This window comes from Drosophila miranda, chromosome 4 (assembly GCF_003369915.1).
Source record: "Drosophila miranda strain MSH22 chromosome 4, D.miranda_PacBio2.1, whole genome shotgun sequence".
Taxonomy (NCBI): domain Eukaryota; kingdom Metazoa; phylum Arthropoda; class Insecta; order Diptera; family Drosophilidae; genus Drosophila; species Drosophila miranda.
In genome coordinates this window covers 19,335,094-19,350,028 of record NC_046677.1, presented here as the reverse complement: position 1 = coordinate 19,350,028, position 14,935 = coordinate 19,335,094, and the positions used below count along the sequence as shown (strand labels likewise).

The window sequence follows — 14,935 nt, the reverse complement described above, 5'->3', positions numbered from 1 at the left end:
TGAAACAAATAACAGGTATTTTTAAATATTTAAGAACAACAAACAAAGACAGGTGATAAAACATGTCGTGGGCAAAAATTAGAACACTTGAAAATTAAAACATAGTGTTTTAGTTAAAAACTGATAAGTGAAAACCTAAACCCACACAGATCAAGAGTTCTCAAACGAAAATAAATTTTTTCTTCGTTTTCGGTGTTCCAAAAATGTCTTTATATTCGTTCATATTCCTGTTATGAATGTGTGGACTTACTGTAGCTCAAAACTTGATATACATACAAACGCTCGTTTGCAGGGTTGTGAAAACGTATTGATTTTTTTGCATTGAAGGAATATTAAATATCGCTGTGCAATGACAAGTATGACCGATCAACGTGGGACTAGAGTTTATGTCGGTAATTTAACTGATAAAGTAAAAAAAGATGACCTCGAAGGAGAATTTACCAAGTATGGGAAGCTAAATTCCGTTTGGATTGCGTTCAATCCGCCTGGCTTCGCATTTGTGGAATTTGAACACCGGGATGATGCCGAAAAAGCTTGTGATATTTTGAACGGTTCAGAACTTTTAGGCTCCCAATTGCGTGTGGAAATATCCAAGGGGCGGCCACGCCAAAGCAGGCGTGGTGGATCCAGTGAACGCGGTCGTCGTGGTGATTTCGGCAGGCACAGCATAAACAGCAGCAACGGTGGATTTAGACAAGTACGTGGTTCGAGTGGTTCCAGTAGCCGACATGCTGAGCGTGGTTATAGCTCCGGGCGATCTGGTGCAGGCTATAGCGGAAGAGATAGCGGAAGCAACGGCTTTAGTCGTCGTGATGTCTATGGTGGAGGTCGCGATGGCAGCCGCTACAGTAGTGGCAACAGCACGAGCTATGGTCGTAGCGGTGGACAAGGAGGATGCCGTTTCAGATCTCGTTCTCCAGTGGGAAATCACCGATTCTAAAAATATCGGAGGACGCGACTACTATTGGCTTGATAGTACTATGCGTAAATATTATTAAAATTTTAAGTAATACTGGAAATATCTAAAAATCTAGCCTATGATCGTTTTCGATCAGTCCCTTTAAAAAATGTGTAGCTTTGATAACCGTTCAATTATTTATTTTACGATATTAAATGAACATGCGTTGATTAGGATCTAAAGATTACATTTGCAAGCACTTAATACTTAAGATAACGTAGAAAACTATTAAGAAACAATATATTAAGCCATACCTTAATTACAGACTACACTAAATCGAATTCTAGAAATAGGCGATTTTAATAAAATGGAATGCGTCGTAATCTTTAATACATAAATTGTCTTCAAGAAAATTTAATGGTCAGTCAAGGAAAATATTTGTTTCTAATCGAAAGAAGTGTTTTACATAAACAAAATGTTTGGTATTGCCATTAATCAATCAACAACTAATACAAAGCGGCCGTCGGTAAGTATAAACTAGATTGATGAATGTTTTTAGATTATTTGGATTCCGTAAAGAGCTCAGCTTATGAGCTTTCGCCCTTTTGGTATTTACACAAGTAAATTGCTGCCTTGTTCATGCTCAAAAAGATGTACCTACACTGCGCTCCTCCGAGGGCAAAAAGCAAATCCACATCGGCCGCACTAGGCTATTAAAAGAATCTAAACTTTCATTCCTATCATCAAACCGACTAATAGGGTATGCCTTTTTTATTGCATTTTTGTCTATCATAGTTTTTTTTTTTTTATAAAAAAAATATTTTTTTATGTTTTTTCAGAAGTAAGTTTGAGTTTTTCCCTTATATGTAACTTGAGTAAGCTACACCTTGGTTTGGGACGAAATTTATGGGAGTGCGACTGATTGCCATAGTTTTAATTTTAGAATACTTAATATCTTATTTATATCCATCAGAATAATTTAAAATTTAGGATATATTCTTCTTCAAAGAAAAGGACTTTTACGTGGTTTTTTGGACTTCAGATTCTTAGAGGTAGCTGCGGAAGCAGCCATGTCCGCCCAGCGCCTGAGTGAGGTAGAAATCCATCTGGCCATCTTTCGAGTATAGGGTATAAATGTAGAGTCGCGGCCATAGCTTCAACTCGCAGCGTTCCTGCGTGTTTATTTTTAACTCATATATTTTTAGAGTACATGAAATCGTTTTTAAACTCGAAACTACATTAGTTATTCGTTTTTATATTCGGTACTTACAGTGTGCAGGAGTATACAACACTCCGCGACACTTCAATACAACACATTATATACAAATACGCATCAAAAGCACTAATATTTACAGCCCAACATTTTTTGGGCATTAAATACCATTTAAACATTTTTTACTTTATTACTTTTAAAATACATTTTAAAGGAGATATACGCCATACAAAGAATTATATACAAAAACTGATATTTTGAGTTTTGAATACGCAGTTCTGTTTGTAGTGCAACGTTCCGAATTACAAACAAAAAATAGTAAGGCAATGTAGCAACTTAAGCAACCTCAGGAAATGTTAGTTATTTCAATTCGTGGAGTTGTCTTTAACAGCCAGAAAGCAGAAAGTACATATACTTATATATACTTCTTGCTAGTTTTAGATAGACAATATCGTTTCTAGATGAATCCGATCAGTTTTCAAAAGCTTAAGTAAGTGGGATTGCGGGAAGTACTCAGTCAGAGCTTTCGTCTCTTCCATCATGTCCCTTAAATGGTCAAATACTTCAAGTGCCGTAGGTTATCTTACACGTCCAAAACAAGGACGTACGATACACCTTCTAGCCTTCCGGAGAAGGTGTACAACGACAACGCTGCGGCCGAGCTGAGCACCAACCTGGTGGAGGTAGAGGCCTTACTGAACTCCCAGCCAATCGCATCGCTGGGGAACAATCCCTGCGATGAAAAGCGCTAACGCCAGGGATCCTGCTAATCGTTCAGTTGCTTCATTCGCTTCCGTCCGAATCCGAGAAAGATAACAGACGCAGCAGTGGCAGCTTCGAGTATTTAAAGCGGTCGCGAATACTGTCAGATGCCAACGGTACAGACCTACACAATCGGTTTTCTTTCAGATGCTTAATGATTTGCCCAACCGTAGTCATATCCCCCTGTGGGTCCAGAAGGATTCTGTGATAAGGCATCGGTAGCACGGCATCGCCAGGCTTTTTGCTTGCCCACAGACGTCTCGACAAGGGATTCCCACGAGTGCGTATGTCCTTGGGCGACTCGGGCCTATCCGATTAGCACAGAACGAATTTTTGTTTAGTTTCGAGTTTCTGTTTGGTTTCAGGTAACTACACTATCCTTTCTTATAAAATTAATCAAATTTAAGCAATCTTTTTTATATTTTCCAGAACTATTACAGGTCAAAAATGTATGGCCCTTGTGGATCGTGCTGTCCCATGTGCTGTGGAGGCTTCTGTGTGGGTATTACTGAGCAATGACGACAGGGGCTAAGCCTTCCATTACAAATCCTGTGACTCCTGCACAAAGCTTGAAGCTATCGTGTAGTCTTTACAAATAAAACATTTACAAATGAAATATTTACAAAACAAAACATTTACAAATAAAACCCTTTCACAAATCTTATTAATTGGTGGGCTGTGTCATCTGGATCGTGCCAATGTGTATTTTTAGGGCTAAATTGGCTTAGACTGGGAGAAAACCCTTGATCCTTAACAAGGACTCCATCAAATCAGGATATTTTTCTGATCACAGGAAGCCATGGCATGTCCTGATCCGCTCACAAATAACGGAGAAAATTAAATATATTTGATCCTTGACATCCTTGGTCCTTGAAAAGGACTTCATAAAATCAGGGACATTTTTCCGAACACAGGAAGCCGTCGCACGTCCCAATCGGCCCACAAATAACGGAGAAAACAAAACTTGTTTGTAATTTGTTATTTTTTTGAAAAAGTAGTTCACGAAATCCGCAATAGGGGCGCCACCGGACAAAAAAAAAAAAACTCGCGTCAAATGGCCAAAAACTGGATGGGACACCAGGCAAACAGAAATCAGCAGCAAGCAACTGTAGAGAGTGCAAAAAATGGTGCATACTTTTGGGGGACCAACAAAATCAGCGACCTTCTGCTGATTTCTGTTGGCCTGGTGTCCCATCCAGTTTTTGGCCATTTGACGCGAGTTCTTTTTTTTTGTACGGTGGCGCCCCTATTGCGGATTTCGTGAACTACTTTTTCAAAAATAACAAATTACAAACAAGTTTTGTTTTCTCCGTTATTTGTGGGCCGATCGGGACGTGCGACGGCTTCCTGTGATCGGAAAAATGTCCCTGATTTTATGAAGTCCTTTTCAAGGACCAAGGATATCAAGGATTAAAAATATTTCGTTTACTCCGTTATTTGTGAGGCGATCAGGTCATGCCATGCGATCAGAAAAATACCCTGATTTGATGGAGTCCTTGTTAAGGATCAAGGATATTCCCCCTACCTCGGTTCAGCCTAATATATGCTATCATTTCTGAGCAAATGTAACCCTACAAGTACATATTGGCACAATCCACTTGAGCCAGGCCATCAATAAATAAGATTTGTGGAAAGTTTTTGTTTGTAAATGTTTTGTTTGTAAATATTTCATTTGTAAATGTTTTATTTGTAAAGACTACACGATAGCTTCAAGCTTTGTGCAGGAGTCACAGGATTTGTAATGGAAGGCTTAGCCCCTGTCGTCATTGCTCAGTAATACCCACACAGAAGCCTCCACAGCACATGGGACAGCACGATCCACAAGGGCCATACATTTTTGACCCGTAATAGTTCTGGAAAATATAAAAAAGATTGCTTAAATTTGATTAATTTTATAAGAAAGGATAGTGTAGTTACCTGAAACCAAACAGAAACTCGAAACTAAACAAAAATTCGTTCTGTGCTAATCGGATAGGCCCGAGTCGCCCAAGGACATACGCACTCGTGGGAATCCCTTGTCGAGACGTCTGTGGGCAAGCAAAAACCCTGGCGATGCCGTGCTACCGATGCCTTATCACAGAATCCTTCTGGACCCACAGGGGGATATGACTACGGTTGGGCAAATCATTAAGCATCTGAAAGAAAACCGATTGTGTAGGTCTGTACCGTTGGCATCTGACAGTATTCGCGACCGCTTTAAATACTCGAAGCTGCCACTGCTGCGTCTGTTATCTTTCTCGGATTCGGACGGAAGCGAATGAAGCAACTGAACGATTAGCAGGATCCCTGGCGTTAGCGCTTTTCATCGCAGGGATTGTTACCCAGCGATGCGATTGGCCGGGAGTTCAGTAAGGCTTGGTTGGTGCTCAGCTCATCCGCAGCGTTGCTATTGTACACCTTCTCCGGAAGGTGTATCATACTAATCACTCGACTTCCATTCTCATAGTGGATGGAGACGTCCTTATTTTGGACGTGTAAGATTACATACGACATTTGAAGTATTTGACCCTTTAAGGTACATGATATTCATTAAAGAGATTCAATTTAATTGAAATATCTTTTTACAGTCCTTTTAGCTTACAAGCTATGTCTGGCCGAGAGCCGTATGGATCTTGGGAACAAGCGCGAGCCCGCGCTCAGAGCGCTATAACTGGCTCTTAACTGAGAGCGGTTCTCGAGAGCGATAACATGCTGTTAAACTGGGGTGCTAAGAGCACTGCTGTTCTGTTACAGCTGTTACCCTGAACAATATCGATGACAAAAAGTTGCGAAATTGGGAGCACCTAACAACGAAATGGGACGTTTTGGCTGAAAACTCAAAAGTAACTGGCGCCTTCTTGCACTTCGTTTATCCCTTTTCCACCTAACTATATTTTAGCGTAGAATTTATGTTATCTAATTCTATATTCCTGTCTTTTCTTGGAGCGGTGGATTAACATCTAGAGTAAGGAATACAGAAATGCAAAGAGATTTAAACAAGAAAATTTCAAAAAACATCTTTGGTATCAAATTGCACTAAATTTATTTAACTTTCTCTTTTAACTTAATGATATAGCAAAAAATTTATTGATAATGAAAAAGTTTTAACGAAACTTCATTTGAACTTTAGTCGTTCGGGGTAGTGTCCATTAGTTTGTACCGAGGTATCGTCTCTTGTAAGTCTTGAAACTTTATCGTAAAAGAGGGGAAAATATTGAATGCCAAAGAATACAGTTAACAAATAAAAGCCTATTAAAATAGTGAGGAAAATATCAAAAATAGCTGGTTTAACTCTGTAAACATTCAGTTTCACATCGTTTTCGTTGTAGAACATAAAATCAGGATCTCGACTATCAGCTTTATCATATATGATTTTAACATTGTTAAGGTACTTTTCAAAAGCATCTTTAAGATCATTGTTATGCAAAACTGATTTTATTCCAAAGTATGGCAAGACATTTTCTTCTTTTATGGCCTGCAAATTTAAGCACAAAAAGATAATTATGTGTTAAAAAAATATTAAGATACTCATAAACGGCATTACTTACAAATTGACCGTCAAAAATACTTGTCGTTGGTTCCATTTTGTACATGAAACTAGCCAGGGCTTCCGCTACTATTCTTGAGGCGATAAGTGTATGTGTCAAAATACGTGTTTCATCATCCTTGAATATTGTTGTTCGCGATGGGCTTCTATGACTTTTCAGTGAAGATAGGGTAAAAGAAGGATATCGTTTGATGCTGAATCGCTCATGCTCCCATGCAAGTTTTGAATCAGCTAAGTTTATCTTCTTGTGGACACCTTCTACGGTTATGTTATATTTTTCTGCAGTAGATTTAAGTAGCTTGAAAAAGTGGCTTATTGACGTTTTTTCTTTGGGTGGCTTAGAAACATGCATGTACATATCCATATCTGGATTGGAGGATAAACTTTCTATGATGGTATCCAAGCAAAGCACAAATTCAACATTCTGTATAAAAAAATCAATTTAAAAAAATGTTACTGAGGAAATTATATATGTAGTTATATTTTATTTTGAACAGTGTACGTATATAGTATAGCAGTCGTAGTATGCACCAGTATGTATGTAGAAGCATAGGTGAGGATTATTAAAGGTCCCGTTTACTGTGCACCCGTATCCTGATCGATTTGTTTCCGCTGCAATATCTTGTTGTTTTACAGTCTTTGGTTTTATCAAATTTAATATTTTCATGGTTGCTTCCGGGCATTGTAGTACATACAAATACACAAAATATATATTAATTTTGTACGCAAGTTGTATATTAACTCATTTTCGTACACTGTCATTGCACTGAGTTGCACACACAACTTTGACATTTCCCCTTCTCTCATTTCCTTTCCTCTCTCTAGTTTATCTGTCGCTTTCCTACAGCGTCGTTAATGACGAGTATAGGTGTGCCTGCCCACTTAGTTAGTTCTGTATAAGTTAAAGTACAGACTATTTTATCTATTACTTTGGCCGGTGATTGCCTCCCTCCCATTCCTTATAATTTTTTGTTGTAATAAGTTTATTACCTGTAGAGCGGAATTATCGTCTATTTCCAGCCATTTCTTCGAGCCTTGAAAGTTAAGAAGTAGACCGGTATCCGAAATCAAAAAAATGAGACGGTAGTTTGGAGCCATATTTGTCGTAGAATGCAGCTTACTAAACATTTCTATGAGTGCCAGTAAGACTGTTACATCAGCATTCACGGGATAGTCCTGAAAATAAAACAAGCCATTCAAATTAGCTAACGAAATGAAAGATCAAAGTCGAATAGAATAATATATTGTATGTGAAGGAACGCGGACTAATAATATAAATAAAATATAAACTACGTTGGCTTCTTGCAGATTATTTTGTCATTTCAAGCCCATTTTGTTTTGGGACAATAGCTGTATTCCTTCAGAAGGTAATGGCTAATATGCTGAGGTGACACCATAAAAAATAACATAATACTTACATTAAACACACCAAATGTTTTGAGAGTTGCCGTTATCAATATTACTGGTAACTTGTGTGCATCGACAGCGTTGTCATTGGCCTTTAAATGCAATTGATTCGATAACAGCTCGCCGTAGATGATAGGTATCTTGCTGTTTTTGTTTGCGACTTTGTTAGTACCACCTACAGTTGCATGATATCCATTGGCTGAAACTGACATAATCAATTGGGCAACCGATGTTTGATTTTGACTAGAAGCTTTTATGGTTGTATAAGTGATCTCGTCAATTATTTTTTCCAAATTTATATTATAGGGGGCGAAATAAATTGGCACTGCCCCAGAATGCGTGAGCATCGCCTGCTCTAAGACGGCTATATGTTCCTTAGCTTCAACGTCCAATTTCATAATATCCGACGGCAACATAATGATAAGGCCTCCTGCATTTTGGCGTATTTTGTCAAAGTCATTAACAGACAAATTAATTAATCTATAATATAAAATGGATAAAGGTATTATTATGAATAAATTATAAATATTATAAATCTCTCTATTATATAAAAAAGTTTTGGTTCGCCATCGTCCTAGTGGTCTCGATATTTTGTTTTTGGTTCCGATAATTGATTAATATGTGGGAAAAAATTAATTGTCTGCCCATTACTGACCGCCAAATAGTGCAGCGAGGCTATTTTTATTTGCTGCTTAAGCAAGTGAGACGGGGTTGGTGAACGAGCGAAGCGAGAAAATGCTTGCCCCAAGTACATTACAAATAAGAAATAAGAATTAAGCATTTTGTTGAATTGTTAGAAAGGGTCTGCATTATAATTCACACCGAGATGAAGTAGTAGTGGCTCCATGTGAGTTGTAAATATCTTTTGCGACATGCTCATACGCACATTTTCGTTGTATTCCTTTTGGAGAGCAAACGCTTAATCCCTTACCGTGTAGTGTTCGCATGTAGTACTGTGTGTACCGTGGACTTACCGTGTGAGAACACAATGTCGTGAGGTATTCCATGAATACAATGATCTCGCTTCTAGGGAAATTAACGATTGCCGGCTACCTAAAAATTAGAATTGAATAATGATTTATTAATCACATAATGTTTGTAAACAATATGTAAGTTGGTAATGTCTCAAAATGGTAGATAAAACGAGGGGGAACGTTGAGAGTTGCTGCGGACACCGCAACTCTAGGGTTATACCCGATACTAAGTCAGTATGGCTCTCTTCCGGCAGACGCCGCTAATATTAAACGACACGACAAAGAGTGCGTGCGAGAGAGACAGAAAATCAGTCTGAGCGTGACGTCGGGCGCTGCGTAGCCAGTGCAAATTGATTTGTTCCTTTTGGCTATAAAAATTGATCTGATCCAGATTCAGCAATCTGATAGATATGGTCATTATCTATGATTCTGCGTTTTTAGATTTCTCAAATCTGCAATATTGTGGATGCAACAGATTTTCGTCTTTTGTGGGGTCGGAAGGGGGTGGGGCGAAATTTTGAGATACACGTTTTATAGTAAGATCTAACAGGAGTGCGGATACCAAATTTGGTTACTCTAGCCTTAATAGTCTCTGAGATTTTTGAATATCCCCAGATTTTCGTCCTTTGCGGGGGCGGAAGGGGGTGTGGCGAAATTTTGAAACAAACTCGTCTCGGTCCGATATATTAGGAGTGTGGATACCAAATTTGGTTGCTCTAGCTTTTGTAGTCTCTGAGATCTAGGCGCTAATGTTTTACTCTAAGCAAAGCCGCCTATGCTACGTGTGTGTTAGAGAGAGACAGGGCGAGAAAAAATGAAATTGTTTTCTTGATGCTGGCTATAATAATGATACGATCCAATTCAGATTCCGCAGTCTTAAAGATATGGTCATTCTCTACTATTCTACGTTTTTGGTTTTCTCATATCTTTAAAATTGTGGATGCCACAGATTTTCGTCCTTTGTGGGGGCGGAAGTGGGCGGGGCGAAGTTTTGAAATATTTTTGTAGCAGTGACATATCACAAAACATCGTTGCTCTAGCTCTTATAGTCTTTGAGCACTAGGCGCTAAAGGGGACGGACAGACGGACGGACGGACGGACGGACAGACGGACAGACAGACATGGCTCAATCGACTCGGCTATTGATGCTGATCAAGAATATATATACTTTATGGGGTCGGAAACGATTCCTTCTGGACGTTACACACATCCACTTTTACCACAAATCTAATATACCCCAATACTCATTTTGAGTATCGGGTATAAAAAAGTTATCAATTTAGAACATTACTAAAAGGTGTGGGCTAGTATTTAGTATTTATATTTTAAGAAGAGGACGACTAACTCAATGGATATAATGTGTATATTGTAGTCAGAGCATACAAACATTCATACAATTCATGCAATTCATTACTACAACAGTACATGTTTTGCATCACCTGTTGTGTCAATCTAGATATCGTAGAACCATGAATAAGCTTTGTTTCAAATGAAATTTATTTCATGAATATTTTTTTATTCGTTCAGATTTGATGATTTTTGCAAGCTGAAATGTTTCTTTCAAATTATTGTATGGGTGGGATAATTTTTATTTGTGTATTTTGGTCTGTCGGCTATCTAAGAATCCACTGAGCTTTATCTCAGTGTTTTATCTCTGTTGTTTTTGTATATCTCTGATTCTTGTATGCATTGGTCTCTTTGTCAATTTACGGGTTTCAGGAGAAAGCTAACTAACATTTCAAGCGCTGAAAATTAAAATAGCCTGCAATCAGTATATTTGTGTGAGAACATATTACGTGTGTTGCACTAAAAAATGCATTGCTGGTCTGGCTGGATCATGGCTACGCGGCGATTTTTAAGTAAAAGTAACGGATCACTTAACTTCATTAAAGGAGCTAAAAACTCTAAGATATAGAATTGTAACAAAGTGATATCACAGGATTCTGAATACAAAAATATGGTTGCTCTAGCTTTTACAGTCTCTGAGATCTATGCACTGATCGGGACGGACAGACAGACATGTCTATATCGACTCGGTAATTGATGCTGATGATGATCGGGAACGCTTCCTTCTGGGTGTTACAAACATTTACTTTCACCACAAATCTAATATAACCCTATACTCTTTGAATATCGACTTCGAATTAAGGTGCCGGTTGGTTGTCGTTCCGAAAAAGTTAACGAAAAAACAATTCGGCTTTCTTTAGGCCGGTAATTTGTCGGCTGAAAAGAAAGGGTGCTGTAAAGCGCAGAAATGTGCTGTTGAGCGCTCCAACGCGACGTTAAGCGCAGAAATTTGCTGTACAGCGCAAACGACAGGATTTCTTTGATTATTGAATCAGCTGGCCGCCGGTTAACCGTTTACTCTCAAATTAGTCTTTAAGAAAATTAATTTTCAGTTCGACCCTTTTGTTCCGAAAAACTTAGACCCGCGTAAAAAAAATTGCCTAATGTTGTAGAAAATTATAAATTTTTCTGAATACAAAAATGGAAAACTTTATTAAAACTGCAGTCAACTGTTAATTGAAAATGTATTGCTGTGCTAATATATGTACATATATATATATATATATATACAGTGGGTAACTTTAATATTCGGCATTTTTTTTTTTCAACTTCAAACGCGAATAAAATGCATTAAACTACAAAAAAATAAAAAAATTTTAATGAGGGAATAAAGCTTGAAGTTTTACCTTTTCAGAGAGGTATATATAATAATGATTTTATTTTAAATGAAGATAGAAAATATAATAAAACAAAAAAAAGCTCAAAATTTGCGTTACTTTAATATTCGGCATTTTTGGGAAATCGCATTATAAAACCCTGTGGCAACTCCAAATAGCCTCAAATGGCACAAAAAATGGGTTTCCCCGAAAAACAAACACTTGACTTACATTCATGATCAGCAAGCACACCGCTAAATCGAATTGTTCCACCTAAAATTAAAATGGGCCGTAAAGGGATTAATTCATCCTTGGAGCAGCGAAAACTTGTGCCCCAGTTGCATTTAGAGGGCAAGACCTACAAAGAAACTGCCCAAATTCTGAAAATGAAGCTGAATACGATCGGTGACATCGTCCGCAGGTTCAAAAATGAAGGAAGAATCGCATCAATTAAGCAAACCGGACAACCGAACAAGTTGACTAAGCGCGAAGAAGCCGATATCATAAAGAAAGTGAAGAAAAATCCACGACTAAGTGCACCGGAATTAAAAGCTGAATTATTTGTCGACCACGGAAAGACCGTTTCAGCCCAAACTATCCGACGCACCATTAAAAAACAAGGGTACAACGGCCGAGTTGCAAGAAAAAAGCCTTTACTCTGTGAGCGCAACCGGAAAAAAAGGAAAACGTTTGCCCTGGAGTACTCCAAAAAGGACCAAAACTGGTGGAATGATGTTATATTCTTAGACGAGAGCAAGTTTAACATTTTTGGCAGTGATGGCAAGACCATGGTTTGGCGAAAACCCAATACGGAGCTGCATAAGGAACACCTAAGACCAACAGTGAAACACGGCGGTGGGAGCGTTATGATTTGGGGCTGCATTTCGACAAAAGGAGTAGGGAATCTGGTTTTTATTGAAGGGATAATGAACCAGGAACAATATCTAAAAATTTTGAGAGAAAATTTAAAGCAGTCGGCGCAGAAAATGGGCATTTCCGAAACATTCAAGTTATATCAGGACAATGACCCGAAACATAAGGCCCATAAGATAAGGTCCTGGCTGCTTTACAACTGCCCAAAGGTCATAGATACGCCACCCCAATCACCTGATCTAAGCCCCATCGAAAATTTGTGGAGTGAGCTGGACCGCCGTGTGCATAAGACACCAATATCGTCCATACCCGAGCTGAAGAAACGGCTTCAAGAAGAGTGGGCCAAAATTGGTCATGAATATGCACAATATATAATAAAAAATATGCCAAAACGCCTAATAAATAATAATGGCTATCACAGAAAATATTAAATTAAGTTATTTAAGTAGATTAAGTAGTTATTTTTTAGTTGTATAAGGTAATGCCGAATATTAATGTAACGCATATTTTGAGGCTTTTTTTGTTTAATTATATTTTCTATCTTCATTTAAAATAAAATCATTATTATATATACCTCTCTGAAAAGGTAAAACTTCAAGCTTTATTCCCTCATTAAAATTTTTTTTATTTTTTTGTAGTTTAATGCACTTTATTCGCGTTTGAAGTTGAAAAAAAAAAATGCCGAATATTAAAGTTACCCACTGTACATGAATCAAAATAAACAAGAAATTCCACGTAGGTTTAATTAATAAACAGTGCGAGTATTAATAAACGATCCAATATTAAATTAAAGAAAACAGATCATAGAAAAAGTAAATATGAACATACCAAAGTTTTGGCCATTGACGTCGAATTTAGACATAGACTTAACTTCGAATTCGCTTGCCATTACTGGTAAACAAAAAGCTAGCACCGGTATGGCTATTAGAAGAAAATAAGACATGCCTCCATCTGTCTCGCGCAACATCTTATATATAGGTTGAAGAAATTAATACAATAATAAATGTAGCCGGGTAGTGAGCAGCTATGACCAACGAAAAAGTCGATGTCCGTCAAAGTAGCGTCGAACTAATAGAGCTTTGAACTTCGCTTTGGAACTTTGAAAATGAAACATGAACGCTTAGATGTATGGAAGCAGAACACGAATGCTTTTAATGGTGTGAGGAAAAACTCGCATATTCGACAAAAAATACATTCGTTTTGCATAGTTTGGTTGAATTCCAAAAATTGCTTCTCTCGTTATCGGAAAAATAAATTATTTTCACTGGCGACCATCCATTATCCATTCCTCGGATTGTCCGTAATGTTTTGCTGATCTAAACATTGGAAATTTATTTCACCATCCATCTGAGATGCGCCTAATCTGCACGTTTCTATGCGATATTTAGCTCCGTTCGCTCTTTACACGGAGTACATCCCGGAGGAACGGTGGTATTTTTTGACAGACGTGAAACCCCGATTCACATTGGCACCATCCATCAAAAAAAAAACTGATGAGCATAAAATAACAAAGTTCTGTTCTGAATTATAAAGTTTATGCAAGTTTAACTAATTGAATTGGCTACTTTATTGATTATAATAAAACAATAAATATATGTAGAATGAGAGTAACCCTTTGGACTAATATATCGTGTTGCGTCCTTCGCAAGGGGACGGCAAATAAAACGGCTGCTGGCAAAGGAGAAAGCGAATCCGGTTGTGAGAAATTAGTGGAGTTTAACGATGGCACAAAAATAGCAAAGGCTCTTGGTTTAGCCTGGAGCCCCAGCTCTAATTGCCTGCTGTTCAAATTTGCGAAATTTGCAATTATCACGAGGATGCTCGCCTCTGAAACTTTTGGACTCACAGCTATGGCTCATTGGCCGCTTATTCATGAAGTCCAATAGCTTGAGTTTTCCTAAAAACTTGGCCTATCCATTTGAGGTTCCAGAGAGCCGCCACAAAGCCATGGTCCTATCGCAAAGAATGGATCTATTGGCATCTTGTAAACTCTAAAACTAAAAAAAGCCGGTTGTATTTCGAGTAACGGAAGTTTATGTAAAATGCGGCATTCAGGGGTTTGATCAGATGGCTGCACCTTTACCGTTTATCCAAAAGATACCTTAAACGACACCCAATTAATGTACCTGTACCAGAATAGTACAAAACCCTGAGGAATAAATTTATTTCGACTTTTCCCGAGTTTTCAATTTCGTTTAAAAATAACACCAAAAAATTGTTAATTTGAAATCTCAATATTTTTTAGACGATAAAGTTAAGCTACAGTGTTCGGGTAAGATCTATAGCGCATTTGTCAGCTTTGCAGAATTGCAATGTTCAGTATAAGCAGAAGTCAGATATACTTAAGTTATGTGAAAAAAGAAGCACCTCTGGAAAAAACAGCCTCTGGAAAAAACCTCGCCGCTGTGGTTTCTCAGATGCGTATATTTTCGGCTAAGGCCCCAATGCGCGACACTGGGTGATCAAACCAAAGCCGCAGCGGATACTTCAGAGTGTCATTCAACAGGGAGAGCGCAGCAGTCTGCCGTCAGCGTTTGTTAACATTAAAGCCATATGGTGCCCAATTAAAATATAACTAGTGTTACATGTTCCAATGTGCTTAACATTACTACTAGACTG

The 14,935-nt window shown here is 38.1% G+C and overlaps 2 protein-coding genes across 2 annotated transcripts; one reads left to right on the top strand and one right to left on the bottom strand.

Moving 5' to 3' along the window:
- The first annotated feature begins 254 nt into the window (after positions 1-254).
- LOC108161335 (RNA-binding protein Rsf1) lies at positions 255-1,288 on the top strand. Its single transcript, XM_017295573.2, has one exon. It carries the CDS (start codon positions 350-352, stop codon positions 938-940), a length of 591 nt encoding a protein of 196 aa, XP_017151062.1. The 5' UTR covers positions 255-349; the 3' UTR covers positions 941-1,288.
- A 4,583-nt stretch (positions 1,289-5,871) lies between these two features.
- LOC108161322 (nicalin) lies at positions 5,872-13,355 on the bottom strand. Its single transcript, XM_017295553.2, has 6 exons — positions 13,145-13,355; positions 8,781-8,859; positions 7,818-8,286; positions 7,390-7,575; positions 6,401-6,823; positions 5,872-6,327 (listed from the first exon to the last, which is right to left on the bottom strand). Exons 1-6 carry the CDS (start codon positions 13,281-13,283, stop codon positions 5,968-5,970), a joined length of 1,656 nt encoding a protein of 551 aa, XP_017151042.1. The 5' UTR covers positions 13,284-13,355; the 3' UTR covers positions 5,872-5,967.
- Between the last annotated feature and the right edge of the window lie 1,580 nt (positions 13,356-14,935).

What these genes read in the sequence shown, in the direction of transcription:
- LOC108161322 (XM_017295553.2), bottom strand. Translation starts at nt 13,283, where the DNA reads ATGTTGCGCGAGACAGATGGAGGCATGTCTTATTTTCTTCTAATAGCC. An exon ending in ACGATAATTCCGCTCTACAG is followed by an intron (nt 6,824 to 7,389) that starts GTAATAAACTTA and finishes TTTTTTATACAG; the next exon opens with AATGTTGAATTTGTGCTTTG. An exon ending in GTATTTTTGACGGTCAATTT is followed by an intron (nt 6,328 to 6,400) that starts GTAAGTAATGCC and finishes TTAAATTTGCAG; the next exon opens with GCCATAAAAGAAGAAAATGT.
- LOC108161335 (XM_017295573.2), top strand. Translation starts at nt 350, where the DNA reads ATGACAAGTATGACCGATCAACGTGGGACTAGAGTTTATGTCGGTAAT.